The sequence below is a fragment of the Podarcis melisellensis genome, assembly GCF_964234715.1.
Source record: "Podarcis melisellensis genome assembly, chromosome: 16".
NCBI lineage: Eukaryota > Metazoa > Chordata > Lepidosauria > Squamata > Lacertidae > Podarcis > Podarcis melisellensis.
Genome location: NC_138533.1, coordinates 31,451,761 through 31,474,211, shown reverse-complemented (window position 1 = coordinate 31,474,211; position 22,451 = coordinate 31,451,761). Strand labels below are relative to the sequence as shown.

The 22,451-nt window shown below is 43.7% G+C and overlaps 1 protein-coding gene across 8 annotated transcripts in view; it reads left to right on the top strand.

Annotated features, from left to right (window-relative positions):
* FBRSL1 (fibrosin like 1) overlaps nt 1-22,451 on the top strand; it is a 790,252-nt gene that overhangs the window by 746,211 nt on the left and 21,590 nt on the right. For 2 of the 8 annotated variants that reach the window (XM_081893248.1, XM_081893243.1), the window contains exons 9-15: nt 471-631; nt 3,998-4,048; nt 8,154-8,249; nt 18,077-18,148; nt 18,877-18,915; nt 20,374-20,445; nt 20,770-20,853. In XM_081893248.1, coding sequence (XP_081749374.1) covers nt 471-631; nt 3,998-4,048; nt 8,154-8,249; nt 18,077-18,148; nt 18,877-18,915; nt 20,374-20,445; nt 20,770-20,853 — 575 coding nt within the window. Of the gene's footprint in view, nt 1-470; nt 632-740; nt 968-3,997; nt 4,049-8,153; nt 8,250-18,076; nt 18,149-18,876; nt 18,916-20,373; nt 20,446-20,769; nt 20,854-22,451 lie in introns of all 8 variants that reach the window. The other 6 variants (XM_081893242.1, XM_081893247.1, XM_081893241.1 and 3 more) reach the window with 6 other exon arrangements.

Sequence of the window (22,451 nt, the reverse complement as noted above, 5' to 3'; positions counted from 1 at the left end):
TGTTCAATTGTGGGGGACAGGTTTGTGGGTGTTTTGGGGTTTTTGTTGTTGTTGTTTTTTTAAAAAAAGGAAGGTCTACCTTTGTATTCATGTTTTCTTTTCTTTTCTTTTTTACAAAAAAATATTATCGTTCAGCAGTTCCTCCAGCCCTTAAATCCACAGTACACAAACTACAGGTCCTTTGCTTCATAAGTGGCAGTGTGCTTGAGATTTTGCTACGTGGAGATTATATATGTGTATGGAAAATGTCAGTGTGAAATGCTTCTGAATGTAGAGATAGACATGTTGGTGGGGTGGAAAGGAAGATGGGGAAAGTTGATGACACCCTCCACCCCTCACTTAGGGTCTAATAAATCCTATCATGAATGTTTTTTGGGGCTGGGAGGAGGGATGGGGAAGGGACGCTTTGTTGATAACGCCCCAGTATGTTTTCTGCTGTGATGACTCATGGTGTTCTCTCTTGTCTTTAGATACCAGCCTGTTGATATCATTCAACCAACCAATCATGTATTGCCAGCCTCATTCGGGGATTCTGATTGGTACTTTGTCACAGGCATCTCTCTTACCTCCACCAATGAGTCCTCACGTAGAAAACCACCACAGCATGACCTGCAGAAACAGGGAATGCCAGGTGAATATCTTGACTCTTTTTCTTCTACGTCTTTTGTGAAACTCACAGGCCCTTGTGCCCTTGTGTCTTTTCCCCGTCCCCTCTCCCTCTCTCTCTCTCCCTCTTCTAGATCACGAGCTGCTCAGGCAAGAGCTGAATAATCGTTTTTTGGTTCAGAGTTCGGACAGGACCGGTGCCTCTCTTGGCCCGGTGCCGCTGCTGAGGGCGGAGTTCCACCAGCACCAACACACCCACCAGCACCAACACACCCACCAGCACACATTCAGCCATTTTCCATCCAGCCTGCCCCAGATGCCGCCCACTGCACCTCCCCTGGTGCGTACCCCCTCCCAAAATGTGAGGATAAGTAGAGACACCTCGGGCCAAAACAACCATGCCAGCACCAGCTCTTTGAGACGGACACTTTTCTGTGAAAAGTGCACCCTCGTCAGGATGTGTTTGTTTAAAGTTGCGACTTTCAGTTGCATTGTTTTCAAACTAGTATTTAATAGAGTGAGTTTCCGTAGGTTGCAACCTGCTGCTTCTTCTCAGTGGGCCCCACCACACTGCTACTTTTCTGCAAACCCTTCGCCAAGTTCAGTTTCTAGAGAAGGGGGTGCGACATGTAACGTGGGATGGTCATGCAAGTTTTCTCCTCTTAGGCATTTCAGGCAGCTGACATAATAGCATCTGGGCATATGGGAGGCAACATACAGGCATGATTTCATATATCTCACACACTTATTGCAACATGGGCAATTATATGCGTACTCCTGCGTCGTCCCCCCCAGAAAAAAAGCACTGGATATTCTTATATCCAGTGCTTTTTTTCTGGGGGGGACGCAGGAGTACGCATACCCCTAAACATTTTGTGAATCTACGTTTAGCCTCATTGAGGGGCAGTATTTCAATATGAGTAGGAGAATGAGAATACCCCTAAACATTTTTTTTTAAGAAAAAAAGCACTGCTTGTATCATAAAAGTAAGATGGGAAGGGCACACCACAGATAAGCATGTGCGACTGTGACAGAAAGGGCAGGGTGTAAAAATTTCATCACCACTGTTTTGTATGCCACTTTTCCTAGTTAAACCATGCTCAAAATGGCTTATGGCATGAAAAGATTTACATAATTAGAAGAATACAACATTTTTGTAGTCACAAACAGTAAATAGAAACAACTCAGTAGGTATACAATAAAATCAAACAATCCCCACACACTTCATAACAGCAGAAATATATCCAAAATTAAATATTGACTCCAACTAAAACTCCCAACAATAGCATCCTGAGCAGCAGGTCCTGCAGGACTCACAGGTAGGATGGTCTTTGGGCCCTTAAGCAGAAGCAGCAGTTGCTGTAGCTGGTCTCGCCGGCACCCTTCCCAGGCCAAGTGGAAACAGGCCAGCAAAGCATGGAGCTAATCTTGCAGGACTCGCAGCATAGCGAGAATCTTCTATGAAAGTAAGAGTTGAGAGGGCAGGAGTTAGCTTTTATTGCAGTAAGTTGATTGTTTTGTTAACACACAAGAGAGGTCAACATCATTGTGCAATAGACCTATGGCCACACCGGTTGATCATTCTGACTCCTGCCTTGCCATAATAATTTGCCTGTGCTGCTTGGTTTCAATATTTTTGCATCGTTGCCATCTATTGCTTATACCACCCACTCACTAACTCAACATTTGACTGGGCAACTCAAGACACAATAAATACATGCCAATTTTTCAACATGGGCTGTGCTTGCTTATGGCAAGGGTGAGGTGCTTCTTCAGGCTTTAAGGTTGTTTTACAGTTTCTTCCCAGAGAGGATATCTGGAACATTCAGGTTGTTTTTAAATAATACCATTCACCCATGGCTGAAAGCTCCACCCCTTTACCAACTTCTCAGAGCCTGTCATTGGCCGTTCCATCAAGGGTTTGTTTGATGGGACAACAAAACTTTAGCAGGGTCCCAATCCTGCAGAAAAGCTAGAGCTTTTCCTGGTTCCTTGGCTCTCAGGTTTTACAGCAGTGCCACTTGGTTTTGCTCCTTTTGTAAATTCTCCAAACAGCCTTTTTTCACACAAGGCAATATTTTGGGGGTTTTTTTGGTACATTGCATAAAGCAAGATTCAATATTTTCTCTCTTTTTGAAGGAATGCACTGCTTTCTTATATAGCGAAGCAGCAAATGTTCCAAAACAGGCATTGTGGGGCAAGCTCATAGGAAATGACATTTCTTGCCTTTCTTTACCACACTGGCTTGATGGTATGACGACATTGTTTGCTTCTAATCCCCTTAACTGCAGGACAATGAGAGTGATTTCTGCCTCCCCCAATGTCCATCCGCAGGTGTTTAAGCAACGTGCAAATACCTCCCTACTCCCCTTCTTTCATAAAACAATCTCAGAACTTTTCCTTGAAGGCCTGGCATGTTGTTTAAGAATCCTGATATCTGATCTTGCTGGAAAAAGAGTTCCCTTCCTGCCCACCCACGCCCTGTTGATGTCAAGCTGAAGAGTGAAAACAGCTTTGCCGCACCCTCTTTTGTTGTGCTTGAGCTCCCATCTTCTTATATTCCACTAAATGGGTTTATTAATCCTAATGCCAGAGCGGGTGGCGTTGAAACCGCCAGCTGCATGTGTTTTAGTAATTTATAGTATTTACACTGGAGGGTACATGACTCCGGTAATAACTGTAATTAACACAATTGCAAATCTGCTCTCCTGTATGGAGGAGAGCACACAACAGCTGGCTTGCTGAACGAGTGGCATTTCAAAGGGGTCATTGCTCACCATTCTGCGCCTTCCCCCAGCACATCTCCCTTTTGCTTAAGATTGGAATGTGCACATTCTTCACGAGGCATGGAAAGAATACTGATGGGGGCATAGGTCAGGTGCACAGTGCAAGGGGACAAAACGCCAGGACAGAAATCATGAGGGTAGATCCACAGTGGGTGGATCTATCTTGCAATCCCGTCTGATCTTTCTTACGCCTTTTTTCAAGGAGCTGGTTGAGCTAAGTAAGGGCTGTGTGATTTAAAGAAATGAGATGACTGCTTGAGTTCTGCTCCAGCACATACAGCTGTATCATAAAATCTAACTTTTAGAAATGATTTAGGGTGTTGACTGGCTTCTTGAGGAAGTTTGTAGGTGATGGTAAAGATTTATGTGCTAGATGCCTGAACTTGCTGCTTCCCCATTGCAAAGGTGTAGGTTTAAGAGGCTGTGAAGTTTGGAAAATATACACGTGCCCTTAAAATAAACTCCCCACTGCCACCTCCCCCCAAAAACCACACTAGCTAAACTGGATCTTATACACCTGGGAGCATGCTTCATTGTGCTTAGATTGCAACCCAGTGCTGAAGAAATATATTCTCATTTGTTTTTGTCTTCTCTTTTTCTTCTAGTTCGACAAGTACGCTCCCAAACTTGATAACCCATATTTTCGACATTCCAACGTGAGTGCATTTCTGGGTTTGGGTTTTTATTTTTATTTATTTTTATTTGGTTTTGATTTCTATGTTTGAACTTGCTGGTTGCTTTCCTTGCATGTATTTGATGTAGCAAGCTTAACAACAACAACAACAACAATTTATTATTTACACCCTGCCCATCTGGCTGGGTCCCCCCCCAGCCACTCTGGGTGGCTTCCAACAAACACTAAAATACAATAACCTTTAGCTCTTGTCTCATGTTGTTGTTTTTAAGTGAATTCCCTTCCCTTAAGTTTATTTTTACCTACTACAATAATACCATAAAATTCCTTTAATTCAAGTCATTCATCAAATGTTCTTCCTCTGATTCATTGTTGGTTGCTGCTTTCTGACACCTGTTTCTCAGGCTACAGTCCTATACCTATTTGCTTGGGAGTATTGCCCATTGAAACTTGCTTCTGAGTAGGATTGCAAAAGAATTGCTAAGTCTGTGTCTGTACAATACCACTGCTGATTCTGAGCTGGAACTCACATGAATACCTCTTCATCCAAAATCATTCCCCACACATATAAAAACGAACATATCCAGAAGAAGACTATGCTAGAACCCTTCTCATTGACAACTAGTCTTTGACGTGAAGGAGTTCTGAATCATGTGAGCTATAGGCTGAAGTGTTACAGCCCAGCACCTGTTATACCACCACAATGAGAACTAAGCTAGCGTCTTCCAGTCTTCATACATCTTTCTTCAAATTTAGTGACTCAGGCATAATGCAGTAGTTCAGCTGTAGACTAGCCAGGGCTAAGTAAAGGGGCTCACTTTTGTCCTGTAGTTAGAAAGTGTTAGAAGACCAAACAGGCATGCACCAAGTCACTGAACAAGCTCGGTACCAGACAAGGCCAGCAGAGTTAAAATTGGATATATTTTAACTCTGCTGGCCTTGTTCAGTACTGCTATTCCCTAGGAATAGATCTGTCACCATTATTCTCCATTTTATGCATTTTTCGTTACTTATTTACTGGACATAGCTCGCCTAATTCCAATAACTTGTCTATAAGATTTTTTTGTCACTTTCGGCTCTTTTTTCTCTCCAAATTTAGTGTAGGTGTTCTGAATTATTGATTCTGTCATCCATAGTGTATGCACCACCTCCTGGCTTTATATCCTCGGCACATTTGATAAAACTATATATGTAAATCTCTAATTATAAGATTGAACAAAAGTGGTCCATGGGCATAATAGACACTTGTGAAATTCCAGTTGATAGCTCTTTCTGAGATGACAGCCATGCATTGTAATTATTTCTTAAGCTGATTCTTTCAGACATTTGTGAATCCATTCCACATAGCCACTGCTGTCTAGTCCAGTTCTGTTCAGTTACCCTAACAGAATGCCACATGGAAATGCGTTATCAGCTTTCCCGACATTGTGACAACTCATTATCAAAATCTTCTCTCAAGATGGGAACTAGCTTGTACACCAAAATATCCTGCCAGTCCTAAAAAAGAAGATTTCTCACCTGTCACTTCAAAAGCACTCATTGATAAGAAGCCAAAAAATGATGCAAACAGCCACTGCCATGCTAGTGTCAGAGACTACTCTATGCAAAAGCAATAATGGCATGTCTGGTTGTTGTTTCTTTAATTGGGCCAGTTTTGTCACAGTAAAAATAAATGAGCTTTCACGCTAAACATGATTCTTCAGCCAGTCATCCTGATATAAAGGATAGTGTCTGAATTCAAGCCTTTCAGCCGCACTCTAAAATTGCTTGCCTGTTGGTACACTTACTGCCTGCCCTTGCTCTGCTTTTCCTTTTTATCAGTTGCTGCATCAGAAGCAGCGTTCTGGGACCGCATACTGTGGAAAATTAAAAGTGTGTGCTGATAATAGTGGACTTCATGGTTGGCAACTGTGGTAATTACCTTGTAACTGGGAGGCAGATAAAGATTAAAGATCCCAAGCAGGCTGCTTTCACACTTGCTAAAGTGGCATGTTTTGCAGGAGAGCTATAATAGCAGAATTAAGAATGGTAGCAGAGGCTAATTTCCCCCCCTGGTAAAAATGAAAGCTTTCCATTCTTCTCAAAAGAGCATCCGTTGTCCCATGGACCTTTTGCTTCTTATAGACATCTATTGGAAATATATCTCCCCCCTCCACCCCAGGAAAGCATTTAATGCTTTCTTGAGGACTGGCAACCCCACCTTAAATATGTATGTAGAAAAGAGGCTTGACAGCTGTTTCTACAGTGACATCCTGCTCTGGCAAAAGCAAGACCATTACAAAAAGTTTCAGGCTGTATAATCAGGTGCATAAGCAGAGCTGTGCAGTTCTGTGCAGTTGGACAGCAATCCCAAACACAGAATTCATTCTGAGAATCTCTGCTTTCGTTTGTTAAAAACAACAACCAATTTTCTAACACTTAATGCTCCGAAGATAAAACTAAAAAATATATGGATAAACTACAGTAGTGGCAGGGACGCGGGTGGCGCTGTGGGTAAAACCTCAGCGCCTAGGACTTGCCAATCGCATAGTCGGCGGTTCGAATCCCCGCAGCGGGGTGAGCTCCCGTTGTTAGTTCCCAGCGCCTGCCAACCTAGCAGTTCGGAAGCATCCTTAAGTGCAAGTAGATAAATAGGGACCGCTTTATAGCGGGAAGGTAAACGGCGTTTCCGTGTGCTACTCTGGTGCCGGTTCGCCAGAGCAGCTTCGTCACGCTGGCCACGTGACCCGGAAGTGTCTGCGGACAGCGCTGGCCCCCGGCCTCTAGAGTGAGATGAGTGCACAACCCTAGAGTCTGTCCAGACTGGCCCATACGGGCAGGGGTACCTTTACCTTTTACAGTAGCGGCACACAGCAGGCCTGCTCCCATTGTCTAAGGATGGGAATGTAGTCTTTAGAACACCGCATCCTTCTCTTTAGGTCTCTCGAGCTGAATAAGGAAATACTCTAGTTCAACAACTAGCTTGCCTTGATGGTGTGATGTCCAGGGCATTGTATAATGCTAATGCAATATGTCCTTCATATCACAAACTGATTGTGGTAGCCCTTCCTGAACACCTCTTGCTGGTGCCATGATTCCAATGAAGGATTTTGTAGGTGAACTGTAGGAAACTCTTTTGAGCCCAAGAGCCACATTTTGTCAAAGGGAACCTTCCAGGAGCAATATCACATTGATGGGTTGATGGGTGGAGAAAGAGGCAAAGTGGGCAGGTCAATACATGTGACATAATAGGCTGCATTAAAACTATGCAAAAGTGAGTAGTTTTCTACACACACACACACACACACACACACACACCTCTCCATCCAGGAAATGAAAGGTGTTATTATAGTTCAAGGACACATTCCAGCAAGGCAGAAGCACTCAAGGAGGGTGCTTCTATCCATTGATAGACCATGAGACTCTTAATCTCAGGGTCGCGAGTTTGAGCCCCACGTTGAGCAAAAGATTCCTTCACTGCGGGAGGCTGGACTAGATGACCCTCGTGATCCCTTCCACCTCTTCAATTCTGTTATTCTAGGGTGCAGAGGGGTGTGACCTCGGGATGGGGCAAGGCTTATAGAGATTCCCAACATCCAGCTAGAAAGGCAGATTTAGGCTCCTGGCTTAAGGTTTCCCACCCCTGATCCACAGTAAGGGTAACATTTGTGTTTCACTAGAAAGGCCGCATTCATTTTAGTGCTGGGAGCTGCTTAACACACTGGGTAAATTCACCCTCGATACAAACCAAGTCTCTCAGAAGCAGCCAAATGCAGAAGACTTGCGAGTTACTCAGAAGTACAAATCTCTTTAGAGATTGGATAGCAGGTCACCAAGCTCGCAGTCAAAATATTTGCAAATGTGATTTGAGTGAGTGCATGAAAATGGAATATTTCTTTAACGATACAGCAAATTTAAAGTGGGTGTGTTGTTCGTTTGTTAAAAATGAGCTCTTGAAGGAATCATGAGTTAGGCAAGCTCCCCCAGCGTCTAACCAATAAAGGGGTTGAAATTGATTTGATAATTTTTGTTTTGGAACAGGTTCTTACGATTTGCACCAAACTTGTCTCTCACATCTGTTAGTTATCTGTAATGTAATCACCTCTCTCCTTTTCTCTCTCTTCCCACGCCCCTTTCCCCCTTCCTAGTTCTTTCCAAGCTATCCTCCAGCAATGCCTGGGATGCCACCTCTGCTTCCACATTCAGGTCCTTTTGGGTCACTTCAGGGAGCATTTCAGCCGAAGGTACAAATTTATTATGGTTTCATTTTTTCCACAGGCTCATTTTTGTTGTTGTTGCCCATACGAAAGAAAGCATGATTAAAATGTAGCTGCAATATAAACACACATGTATTTCTTGATCAAATTATTATTTTCACTAGGCACATCTGTTTCCCTTGTGCAATTTGCTTGATAGTTAAAGAAAGTAGCTCCCTAAAGGCCTACCCATTTTTTTTTCAGGGAGGGAGGTAAAACCTCTTGCTGCTGCTGACGTAGGTCTCCCTAGTACCCAGGTAGCCTTTGTGGTTCTCTCCAGATATTTTGGACTCCGTCTCTCATCAGCCCCAGTGTTTGAGGACTGTGGAAATTGTAGTGCAGCAACATCTCAAGGGTACTACACTGCCTACTTCTGCCCAAGTCATATTCTTTAAAACAGGAGCAGGGATCCTTTGGCCCTCCAGATGTTGTTGAACTGCATCTCCCATCATCACCAACAAGCATGGCCAATGCTAGGGGCGATGGGAGTTGTAGTTCAGCAAAATCTGGGGGGCCAAAGGTTCCCTACACCTGCCTTTAAAAAATAAAGGAATGTGTCATTGCACTCAGCCCCTCTCTTGCAAGTGGCAAGAGAATTGGGGGTCATTTGGGGGAAGCATTGACTGTGCTGACCTAACACAATTATTTTACTAGAAGCTGCATGGGTGATGTTAGTGGGCAGCAAGCAGGTCTCCCCAATCGCTTCTGGATTGGGCTCCACAGCTGCTTTGCAGTACCTTTTTTCTATAGGCAGGTATTTGGGGAATGGAGCTCTTTTTCTTCTTGTGAGTATTTTATTGTGTGTATACACTGTAAGAATTCTGGATGTGTGCACATGGGGCAAAAATAGCCAAGTGCACAGTCTGTTTGCATGGTGCATTTGGTGCTTTTTGCATTGCATATGGGTACACAATAGGGTGTGCATCAGTTCTGTGTGAGGGTCTGGGTTTGTTTGTTTATTTTGCTAAAGCACATCCATGGAGAATTAAAAGATTCCTTTCAGAGGTTTTTGTTTTGTTTTAAATCCTATGTTGCTTTGCTCTATCCAAAAAACAAAGCAGAACCCTTCAGAACTCTGCAAACATTTCACCCACTTTTGTCAAACAGGAAAGTGTCATAGCCATTTTTACATTCCCCATTATAGTGAATGGGGAATGCAAAGCTTCATTTTATACAAAGTGCCTTTGAGCCTGAATTACAGACTGAAATGCAGCCTGTACAGTTGACAGTTTTAAAACACACAGATATAAGGCGAATCTTTGGGCCCATGCACACACCTACCATCCAACTTTCCCCCCTTTACACCTCTGCAGCAAAAGATACTGTGCGTTCCAAATGGTTCTGAAACTGCAGCCACTCTCAAATCGGTCATCAGACAGCTGCAATGAAACTCACCAGCAGAAACTACACCATCTGTGAAACTGATCAGCTAAGCTGCAGCCTCTGTTTGCAATTAGCCTTTCCCTTACCACTGGGTAACTAGCATCATATAGGGAAGCCAAGTGAAAATAATGTAGGCAGCCCCAACTGTTTTGTAGAAATGTGGCTTGGAGGGGCTGGAATAGATGCTGGCTGTTTATCAGAAGAGAGTGCTACGCTTCAAATAAGATTTTTTAGAACTTAAGCAAACGCAATATGTGCTTAGTCAGATTAGCCTGTGTGGCTTATCTGTTCCCATCCCTGTTGTCTCTTGCAGACACTCAAATCCTGAAGCAGTTTTGCAGACATGTCAACTGATACTTAAAATTCTGGATATCATGTTTCTATTAACACAAGAATACAGCTCATAATGGACAACTTCTGAAATTGCTGTGCAGAAGAAAAAGGCCACATTATTCTGCAGTAGGGCTTCTAGTATTGGTGTAAAGAGATGACTCCATGCTCTGGAGTTGGAAACTGGTCCAGGCCAAAGCAGTGGTATTGCTCCACTGCTATTGCAGAAAACCCTTAACAACCCAACAAACAAAACAGAGATTTTTTATATTTTTTTTAGGGAGCTGAGATCACCAATAGCATAGTAGCTTTAGGCTTCTGAGAGTGACCCTGTACCCCTTAAACACTGGCAACCCCCCACCCAATGTTAGCAAACAAAGAAACTTACCGGTACATATAGCATGGAGGGTGGCCCTAATGGTGTTGTAGTAGTAGGCTCAGCTAGTTTTTACTGTTTCTCTTACAACGTTTGTTGCTTAAAAGCTCTCATGGTGCCAGGCTTGAGATTCCTTTCTTTCCATTTGTAAAGTTCTTTATAGAAACATGAGCAATGTCATCCGAGCTGTAAAAAGTAAACCCCACTGAATTCGGTGGGACTTAATCCTGGGTTAGTGGGTATAGAATTGTAGTGTAGGATTGTAGATTTTTAGAAGGGCGAGGAAATGCAACCCCCCCAAAGCTCCAGCGGCTTCTGCAGACATATCTCCATGCAGAGATAAAAGGAAGAGCATTTGCCGAAGAGGCAGCTTCGCTATCTGCGTTGCAAATATACATAAAATGTAGTCTGCAGTTCGAACGATAAGCTTAGGGTTCAGGTGGAGCCTTTCTTTTGTGAACTTGCATACATGAGTGGGAATTCAAAGGCATTCCTGATCTTAACCTAACTTTCTGTGCATTTATTGCCCAAGGAGCTTGTGGGGCAGTTCCCCCCATAGCAAGCCTGTGAGGATTGGTTAGACTGAAAGATAGTGAGTGGCTTAAGGTCACCTAATGAGCCTTTTGATTAAACAAAGGTTTGTTCATAGGCTTTCCTGGTCCAAATCCAACGCTCTGTTTGCTGTGACACAGTGGGTCTGATTTTGAGCTGTCCCTCACTGGTTGTAACCCTGTTTACCCTCTGCTGGCATGTGGAGGATGCGTGCCCAAAGGGATGATCTTTGTACAGCCATTTCCCCACTCAGTTTTGTGGGTTTGGAGGAAGAGGATGCCTCCAAACAACTGTGGTTGCCACTTCCTTGCAGAACCAACTGGATTGACTCAATCAGGGGTCTTCATTTCTTGATGGAGTAATGCCAGTTAATACAGCAGCTTCAAAACCTTTAGGACAACAGCTAATCACTAGACCAGGGGTAGTCAACCTTTTTATACCTACCGCCCACTAATGCATCTTTCTGGATGGTAAAATTTCCTTACCACCCACCAGGGCTCGATGGAAGGAGGATTCAGCTTGTGCCATGGAACCCCCTACCGCCCACCTAGAATCCTGAAACACCCACTAGTGGGCGGTAGGGAGCAGGTTGACAACCCCTGCACTAGACAATAGTCATCCTTTGGTTTTTGTCTTTATTACCAAGCTGTTTCATGAAAGGAGCTATCTTATGCTAAGTCAGACCAGTTGTTCAGCAAACCTAGTGCAGTCGTTGGGACTTTGAATCTAGTTTTTTGCTATTTTTAATTTTCTTGTTTATATATTAATTTTGCAAATTTGTGAGCTGCTTCACAGCCTGAATGCACGGTTCTTTGCTCCAGATTGCTGTTTTCTGCTTGATTTCATCATTAGATGCACACCAGCAATATAGAGTGGGCCTAGGGATTTCTTGCAATTTCATGTAAGCCACTATTTAGAAGGTAGGAATTTGACCAGAAAAACCACCCTCTTCACACCTCATAAAATTGGTCCAAGACAACCACTGTTTTCTATATTCTTCTGCAACGTGCTCCAGCCATTGTGAGACTCCATTTTATGAGCACAGTCCAGATAAGATGAGTGGGTCCCCAATCCCCACCCCAGTATTATTGCCAGGTTTGAAGGGCCCTGGTCAAGGTGCCGCCCGTGAGGCTACCTTCCCCCCTTGCCACCCTGTCCATTTTCTCTTTCCACCCCCCATGCACCCTTGCATGGACATAGCCAGGATTTCTGTTGGGGGGCGAAGCTTTGTTTTTTTGGGGGGGCAGAATCTCAATTAGTTAAGTATTTCTATTTATGTACTTGATTTAGGGTTATGTCCATGCGCCCTGGTCTTTCTGCTCCCCTGTCCCATGCCACCTTGGTCACTCCACTCCCCCCACTACCTGTGCTGCCTTATTGCTCTGCTCTTCTCTCATTTCTCTCCCGTGTGGCCACTCCACCAGAGTGGCTTGTGTTTTCTTGTTTGCCTAAATGGGCATTAAGATGCCTTGGTTGGTTCAGTTTTGAACTGAAATGGTGGGATACTGGTGTTCTTAAATAGATGGAACTCTGACAGCCTTTTAGGGCTTTTATCTAGTCAGTTTGAGTTCCCCCACCCCACCCCAGTTCCCAACAACCAGAGGCAGCTGGTTGTATGAATGTAGTCAGTGGATAAATTATTTCTGAACGATTCTGTACCATAGGGATGGGGGATGTTTTATTGGCCTGAGGGCCACATTCCCTCATGGGTACCCTTCAGAGTGGGGAGCATGTATCAACTGTGAGTGGGGCCAGAGGCAAAAGTCACACAAATAAGAAATGTAACACCGGCCTTTGGGTGGAAGGCTGCATTCTCGGTTCAAAGACATATCCCTTTTTTATAATATTTATTAAGAATTTTTCAATACATTATAAAAAACAAACAAAATAACATTTACTTTTACAATAACCATATTTTCTTCACTTCTTTGGACTTCCTCACATCTCTCGTTCCTGCGTTCCAAATTTTTCGAGCTTTACCCAGCAATTTATTACCTTGTATCAATTCTTAAATTAAAGTTTCCCAATTTTATACCCCTGATTTCAGATAATTTTACCCAAACCTTAAAAGCTTAAACTTTGACTTCATGTTTATCCAAAATTTATCTTATCCAATTTTTCCATTTATCTTCATATTCCCTTTAACTAGTTTAATGGAACCATATTGTTATTAATCTTACATCTTTCTTAACATTCATACAATTTACAATACTTTTGTAAATAGTCCTTAAATTTTTTCCAGTCCTCCTCCACGGCCTATTCTCCCAGGTCTCGGATTCTGCCGGTCATTTCTGCCAGTTCCATATAGTCTATCAGTTGCATCTGCCATTCTTCCAGTGTGGGCAAATCTTGAGTTTTCCAGTGCTTGGCGACAAGTATCCTTGCTGCTGTTGTTGCATACATGAAAAATATTCGGTCCTTCTTTAACACCCTCTGGCCGACAATACCCAGAAGAAAGGCCTCTGGTTTCTTAAGGGAGGTATACTTAAATACCTTTTTAAACTCATTATATATCATTTCCCAGAAAGCCTTAACCCTAGGGCAAGTCCACCAGAGGTGAAAGAACGTTCCTTCAGCTTCTTTACACTTCCAACATTTATTGTAAGACAAATGGTATATTTTTGCAAGCTTGACTGGGGTCATGTACCACCTATATATCTTTTTCATAACATTTTCTTTCAAGGCATTACATGCCGTGAATTTCAACCCAGTGGTCCATAACCTTTCCCAGTCAGCAAACATGATATTGTACCCAATGTCTTGTGCCCATTTTATCATAGCTGATTTGACCGTTTCATCTTGTGTATTCCATTTTAGCAGCAAATTATACATTCTCAAAGACATATCCCAACTAGGCAAAAGCACCCAAGGAGGACACAGAGCAGGGCAGTCAGTGACATGGCCTGGGGAAAGTCCCAAAGGCCAGCAAGAGCTGTGTTTGGCCCCAAGGTTGTAGGATCCTCACCCCCTGCTGTACTGTGTGTACAGGAGATGCATAGCAACAAAATTGGCTAGTCTTCTCTAACAGCACATGAACCTTCCCCAAGGGGGAAAGCAGTCCCCCAGATTTACAACATTGTGTTGCTATATTTGACTGAATGGGGAGCATGTGGACGCACCTAAATTATCCACAACTTGCAGCGATAATGATTCATCTCCTTGGAGAAAAGATAAAGCTGAAATCCACACAAATCATCCTAACCTTTTTCTTCTCAAACTTTCCTCTTCCTCCCATGTGGCTGCCTTAAGCCCTAGATCATCATGACAGACGCATTCGGTGGCTGACCGTGGCATAATGAATTCTGTCCTCCTTGCCCTGTGAAGCAAGGAGTTTGTTTTTGTTTCCCTCCCCACTTCTCATGTCACTTCCCCGAGGCCTCATATGTAAATCCCCACCACATGAATCCAACCTGACTGCAAACTTCTTAGCTACTTTCCCAAAGGCCATTTCTCATGAGCTAAGAACTTGAAAAGGTCAAAAGTATTCAATTTACTTTGCCGAAGGAAGCATTTCCATCTGTCTTCAGGGGGACAGAAGGACCAAAGGGCACTCTATCACTCACACTATTAATGTGATGTGACCTTAAAATGCATCATAGCTGTTATTTTTGCCTCCCTACCCATCAGTTCACAAAAGGGGCCTGACAGCCCTTCCGCTCATGGGAGAATCTCCCCCACCCTCTCCTTTGCACACACAACTCAGGATTCTTTCGTTGCGTCCTTTTGTTCTTTTTCTTTCAACTTTTAAAACCATCCTTGACCTCTCATACTTAAGTTACAGAAGTATGTTTGCAGGTTGCTCCTTAAGCCTCCTTGTTTGAAATCTGACAGCAATTTGGCCCGTTTAATCGGTTAACTGCCTAGCTAGGGAATTAGCCAAACTTTCTGCACTCATCTTGAAGAACAACAGGTGCAGTGCCATGGGAAGGAAAAGACTGATTGCTGGCTCAGAGCCCCATTCCATCCAACAAGCCAAGACAGGTCTCTCCTGGGACCGATCACGCCAAGTTGGAGGTATAACCTCAGGGCTTGGTTAACTACTGTGCAGAATTGCACCCCAGGCAAAAAATTAAAAAAACACCTTTTGGTGTTCTATCCAATCATACGCTATAGTATGATTTCTGGTTTTCCTATTTCCTCATAGATTTACAGGCCGTTTTTTTTTTTTTTTAAAAAAAACCTAGTTGCAAAACAACAGCCTTTAAACATGCACAGTTGCATCCATAAACAGCTATTGCTCCTGCTAAAATAATAGAGGAAATTAGCAAGGTTCCAAGGCAAATGGACGTACAAGCTCAGTGGTGCAATTTCACATGTATAAAAGGCAAATGTGTCTTCAGTGAAGGAGGGGCAGCATTGTTGCTAGGAAGAGAAGAATGCACAAGAATATGTGCGCTCATCTCCCTTTAATGAGGCAAAATCTTTTTTGCACAAAGAAGCCAGAAAGTGTAGCACACACCATGACTTAGATGTAGAATGGGCTCCACCACCCAAAGCTGACAGCTAAAATAAATCATTTTAAAAAATTATATTTATGTCCAAAAGAGAAAAAAAAAAAAAGCAAAACGAATGTGGCTGCTTCTAAGGGTCTAGTCTGGGGCCAGATGCAACCTTCCTAGGACTGTACCTCTGTGCACCCCTAGGCCACAAACCCCTCACCCAAACTCTCAGGCCTCCTGCTTACCTGGATGAGAGGTGGGGTGGGATGTAGAAACCCCTAACTTTTGTACAGGGCTGCCGCTAAGTCCCAGCTCACAGAGGACCAACGCCCAGTGGATGCTATATACAAAAGTCTTTATTGAAGTTTAGTCTCCATTTCCAAGTTCTGGGCGCGCAGACCCACGTCTTGACGCTAGACCGGCTAAGTCCCCTCTGACTCACTGCTGACCCCACACCAGTTTAAGATTATAGCCCGGCTCCACCTCCTGCGCTGTTCCTTTCTTCGCTGGGTCCTTCTGCCCCCTGGGGTTTCCTCCTTCCTGGACTCTTCTGACGCTGACCCCCCTGAGTCTTGCCCTTCCTTCCGGCGGGCTTTAGGATCTGGCTCCCTGTCAGGACTCCCTGCTGTGCCGCTCGCCTGTACATTTGAACTTGGCGCGCGCGCCCAGCCGGTAACCTTCCTTCTGACCGTTTCCCCGCTTCCTGATGTGGGCGTTGCCAAACCTGACTCCTCTCCTCCCGCTGGTGGTGAGAGCACTGGTCCCGACTCCTGGGACTCCCCCTCCCCACTGCGCTCTGGTGGGGAAGTTGGTCCTGATTTCCAACTGCTGCTCAGGGACTCCCCGCTGGCCCCTCCCTCCTGGGGCTTCCCCCCTGGAACCCCCCTCGCTCTGGCCATTGGCGCTCCCTTCTGTGAGTCCTCCGATTCGCTAGAGAGGCTTGTGGAGTGACTCTGGCCACTGTCACTGCCTGCTCCCCCTTCGTACTCCTCCTCCTCACTCTCCATTTGCTCCCCCTCCTGTGTCTCTCCTTCTGAACCCCTGACAATCTGGAACTGTACAAAGCAAAGATTTGCATTGGTTGCTCAACCAGCTTTTTGCCTCTGCCCCCCCTTTAGCATCTGACCCCCAGAAGGTGGCACACGAGGGGAATGCGGCCTGCAGACTAATAAAGGTTTCACATCCCTGGTTTCTAGCCAGTGGCTATATGGTAACTGAGGGAAGAGCACTGAATGTGGCACAAATTACCGTGAGGCAGCTGCTTGGGGGGTTATGAAAGGGCAGCAAATTGCTATTCACTTTTATTATTGTTCTTGTATTGATACCACCAGGGAGGGGGAAAGGAGCTTGAGAGATGTTCAGCCTCGGCTGCCTAAATATCTTAACTGACCCTGGTTACTGCACTCCTTGACTGTTCTGAGGGTGCTTTTTGCTGTTCCGCCTGAGGCAGCAAATTGCTTCCGTTCAATCCTGCAGAGTATGATGGGTCCCTATCCCGTGATGAACCTATTCAGAAGTCAACATTCAGAACATTTGGGACATAAACGTACAAAGCATTTACCATCATACACTCTGTTTCCACTTTTGTACCACATTTCCAAGATCTCTACAGTCGTGAGCACTGAAAGCTTTTACAACTGGGATTCTCAGGATAAAGCCTATGCACCCAATTAAACATGCCAGGGGGTGAGAACGCCTCTCTCATCCCCACCTTGGTCAGAAAAGGATCTGTCCCTAGCTCTGCCACTTACTGAGCAAGTCATATCATTTTTTGTGAGCATCTCATTCTGCAACAAGGGACGCAGTTGGTGCTGTGGTCTAAACCACTGAGCCTCTTGGGCTTGACCATCAGAAGGTTGGCGGTTCGAATCCCTGAGAGGGGGTGAGCTCCCGTTGCTCGGTCCCAGCTCCTGCCAACCTAGCAGCTCAAAAGCACGCCAAAAAGTGCAAGCAGATAAATAGGTACTGCTCTGGCGGGAAGGTAAACGGCGTTTCCATGTGCTGCTCTGGATCTGGTGTTCTGTTGCACCAGAAGCGGCTTAGTCATGCTGGCCACATGACCCAGAAAAACTGTCTGAGGACAAATGCCGGCTCCCTTGGCCTGTAAAGCAAGATCAGCACTGCAACCCCAGTCATCTTTGACTGGACTTAACTGTCATGGGTCCTTTACATTTTACATTCTGCAACAACACAGAGTGAATTAAAAGCAGCCCTACTTTCATCCAGTTCAGGAGCCACTCGCTTATTTATGTAGTGACAGCAAGTAGGCAGCCAAAGGAGTTAGTACAACACATGTCCTATATCCCAAGCCCATAAGAAGTCTGGCTGCAGAATTCAGAACCAGCTAAAGTTTCCACGTCTCTTCAGAGGCAGTCCCACAGGCTGTTAGCAATAATCCGAACAACAGTCAACTAAAGCATGAATCACTGTGGCCAGGCTGGGAGGTTCCAGAAAAGGACAGAGCCCGCGAACCCATTTTGGTTGTGTGAAGGTGCTCCTGGCTACAACAGAGGCCTAAAAATCCAGGCCTAAGGCTTAGGTCCACGAGCACCAAAGAGCAAGTATGATTTCTCATAGGGTGTTTAACTGAAACCCTTCCTACAAAAACATACTAAGCTACCATACTAAACTTAACTAACTTTGCATATTTACAAGCTTTATGTTTTAACAGGGTCGCATTAAACCATGGCTGGAGCAGTGGAACCTTTATTTATTGTCTTCTCCTTTCATTGCAGACTTCAAATCCTATTGACGTAGCGAGTAGGCCTGGAGCAGTACACCATACTCTTCTGCAAAAGACGCCAGGGGTATGTAAAGCACGTGAAACCTCTGTATCTTGTCTGATTCCAACTAAAGGTTCAGCCCTCTAAAAATCAAACATAATGTATATTTTTCCTGCAGAAAAAGAGAGGAAAAATGGCACAACCTTTGGCTGTGCTATTGCTTCCCAGACTCGGGTTTTCCTGAGTAGAAGACTTAAAAATGGGAAATGTTATCATTATGTAAACAAAAAACCCTTTGTTATATTATTGCTGTGGTTGTTTTTTTTAAATAAAGCAAGATGGAGAAAGAACTGGATCCTCAGATCTGGTTAGCAGACCCGAATTTTAAGTTAATGGGTAAATAGCTGAACCGACTGGACCACATAAATTTATGTTTTGAGTCTTGCTTGTTCTCAAACTGGATAGGGGGTTCACCAAATGTGTTGCACCTGCACTATTCCAGTGCAAGCAGTCATGCAAACTATTGTGCCAATTTGGATGGCTTCTAGTAGTTGACTTTGAACTTGAAAGAATCCATGTTCTTACTTGCTAGCTGCTTTTATAAAGGCATGTTTCCATCAGTGCTAAGACTGCAGGGCACCCTTTGGCACTTTCTAACTTGGTGCAAATTAGTGGAAGGCGGTTTTCCTCCGTGACAATTCTCCTCTGATTTATTTTCTCTGTTTATTGTCATCTATTCTCTCAAATTAAATTCCTTTTCCTCTGTATGACTGAATTTCCAAGACTGATCTGTTTTTCCACATTTTCCTTAGGTGTCTGACCCCTATCGGGCTCCAGTACGAGTAAGTAAGGTTTGTCAGGGATTTTTTTTAATCTACCTTTTCTTAAAATATAATTTGTGTAAATGTAAAAATGTACATGCATGTGACATAAATCTGTCTTGGCACTTCCTTTGAAGTTGATTAAATAATACTCTTGATTCTTACCTTGCATTCACTTTCTGCTTCAACTTTCCAAGTTAGCCCAAATTCTACAGTAGGAAAAGCTAGATTCTGCTACCTGCATACATTATGTAAATGAAGCATTTGCAGTGCTAAACAAATTTTCATGATTTCAATCACACAGTTTCTTAGAGCCTGCAATCCAAAGGAGGCTTCTCCTTCATGAATTAAGGATGAAAAAATCAATACATGTGCAATCCTCTGGATTGTGGGAAGAATAAAATATGGTTCTCCCGACTCGAGCTTCTTTATATGTTTATTTTATATATTTATCAGGCCTATCCATGCTCTTTCCTCTCACTTAATAAAGGGATTTTCCATTGAGAGTGAAGAAGAGATAGTGTTAGTCACCATGGCTGTACCTCTGAACACAAGTTCCAGGGGGGACAACAGTGACAGACAGTTACTGCCTTCATGTCCTGCTCCTGAAAATAAGATGGTGAACTAAATTAACTTTGGCCTGATCCAGGAGGGCTCTTCTTATTCATGCACCATGGTTTTAATACTCTCCCCCTGCCCCTTAAATTCAACAGATCAGCAATGGTGTGATTGTCCTTCATAAGCAGGAGCCTGTTTTTCAAAAGCCTCAGAATAACAAAATGCTTTACCTGTCTCATAAGGGAGTAAGGGAGGCAAATACTGGGGGGGGGGGGGGGAGGTTGTAAATGAAGCCCATAGGGGCACCTAACCTAAAAGGTCCCTGTACCTTGAGGATGCTAATCTTGCATCCAAAACACACATGATATCCTGAGCAGGCTTCACTAACAGATCTTTGAACAGGGTGGGATTGCATCATATGATCTGATGCTCTCCAAGCTCCACAAAGGAGGAATTTGTTACAAGTAATCTTCCCTCACATGAAAACAATACTGCATATTTTTAAATTATACAAACCAAATCAATATCCAGCACTGTGAATGACTAGTCATTTTAATTATTATATTCTATTAAATTTCAAAAAAATTCACATATACACTCCAAAACATTTTTTCTTTGGGTTTTTTTTACTTTTCCACCCATTTTCCGTGGTGTTTCTCCCCCCTTGATGCACTCAATCTTCTCTCTCTTATATCACGACCACCGTACAATCTCATTCCTTCTGTTGTTCATAGTTCAAATCCTGCTCACAAATTTATCATACTACAATATTTCTTTAAATACTCCCAAAAAAGGCTTCTATTCTTCCACAAAACAATCATGAATGACTAGTCTCTTTTTGTGAGCTGAGTATTGTCAAGGGGAAAAAATGGCTCCAGATTGCTGGTATTTTAAGTTAAACCTCCATTTTTAAAATCCATTTGCTTGCAGAAGCCTGGCAAGTGGTGTGCTGTTCACGTACAGATTGCCTGGCAGATCTACCATCACCAGCAGAAGATAAAGGTAAATGAGCATATTTATTCAGAGATGATGAGTCTTTCGGCTGACATGATGTGTTCCCACTGCTACTCCCACCTGATAAATAAGTAGCTTCTCACGGTGTAGCTTTTGTTTGTAAGGTGTGGAATTAATTAAGCCTTTCTGTCTTTTAACATCTATCGTAGAGCTGTAATTGGTTGTGCTTGTCTGGTGGGGCAGGGCAGACTGGTAGCAAAACGAGTCAAAGGTATAAAATATGCAACCGAAAGGAGATCAGCTGGGAGGCTTGTGGGGACGGTGGGGGCGTACGAAGCACGCGTGTTTAATATCATTTCCCTTCTGCACTAGTACCTCCTGTGGAATATGGAGTGTTATCCTGTTCAGAGTGAAATGAGCGGTACGGTGAAGGACATTTTACAAAACATAGAGCAGGCGAGTAGAATGACAGTCATTGTGTCAGAGGTGCTTGGGGTTTTTTATTTTGCGGTATTGTGTGGAGGGGAGGGATGGGGGGAGACTGGAACTGGAGAGGTGAGAATGTTAGGGATAGATGGTTCACCTTTGCCCAAGCAATTCGTCTAAAGCCCTTAGAATCCGGCACTTGGAAGATTCCAGGTGTCAGTTTTCAAGGCACTTAAATCTTGAGTGATCTCAGTGATGCTAAAGCCACTTCTCACGGGGGTTTTTATTGAGTCAGAGGGGAGTTAAATTCCACACAGAGACCCAAAGTATGCTAGCTAGAACATCTTTTATAATATGCATCAATAAGCGCAATCAAAGCCATAGACATTTCATTACCATGTTGCAGAATTTTGGTGAAGCTCTTGGAAGGCAGTTACGAATATTTCGGGTGATATAGGGGAGGCAGAAGTAGTGTCCATGCAAATGGGGAAGTCCATTAGCAGGTATTGTTAAGAGGATGTTCTTAGCTTCTAACAGAAGAAACTAAACAATAGATCGGCCACAACACTACCTGTGCTTCAAAATCTTGGTTTAGCAACAACCACGGATACAAATGCTTAACACTCTGTGGTCAATTAATTTCTGCCGAAGTTTTACAAGGCACGTGTATTTGGGAGTTGCAGAACCACAGGATCCTAGATGCCTTGAATAGATGCTTTGATTTAAGAGCCAAATTATTTGTTTTTATGCCCCTCTCTTCATTATCATCACCACAACCACCTTGTGCTTTGCTCATTAATCCATCACAGGTATTTACTGCCATAGCTAAGTAACTAGTGTCAGGGAAAAAGGCAGAAATGTGGCCATTCCACAACGTGTTACAGAAGTGGCAAGTATCCCTTCATTTTAATAGAGCTGGACTGCACACGTTAATCAGGTTCAATGAGTATACCGTTATTTTAAGCAGAAACCATTTAAGAGCCACACACTTTGGTAGCAACTAATAAGCCTGGAAATGGCTCAATCTGCTTTTCTAACAACCTTCCATACTTCAATATTACCTGCTTTACAGTCTTGCTGGAGTGGTTAAGGTACACTAGCTTTTATATATTAAGGGAGTGTCGGAACCAATATGTTCAGCAGCCAGAGTCATAACTCAGTGCCCAACCATTTCCTTTGCATGGTTGAGGTGCCACAGCTTGACTTCCTGATGCTCTAGCTACATGCTGTCAGGTGGCTGGGCTGAGCAAGACCCCCACCTGAGGCTCTTTAATAGTAGATACCTTACTATGCTGATTTTGTGTAAGATAGTTCTTAGTATCAAACATAGTTTTGCTTGACAGTCTGGGTGGAACTAGACATTACAGGCAATGTGCAGCAGATGTCAAAAACAGTGGCTCTGTGGCTCCTTCTCCCTGCCGCCTCTCCAATTAACGTATAATAAAAATTGTATGACAGGATAATCATCGTGCTGAGAGTTTCCCCACCCTTGTAAAGAACAGTCAGTGGAGTGAGGGGGAATCGAAGTGAAATGTCATCAGTTCATGTTTTTCGTTTTCCTACCCCAGGGGTAGCCAGTGTGGTGCCCTCCAGAAGCTGTGAACTGGAGCTCCCATTGTCTCTTTCCA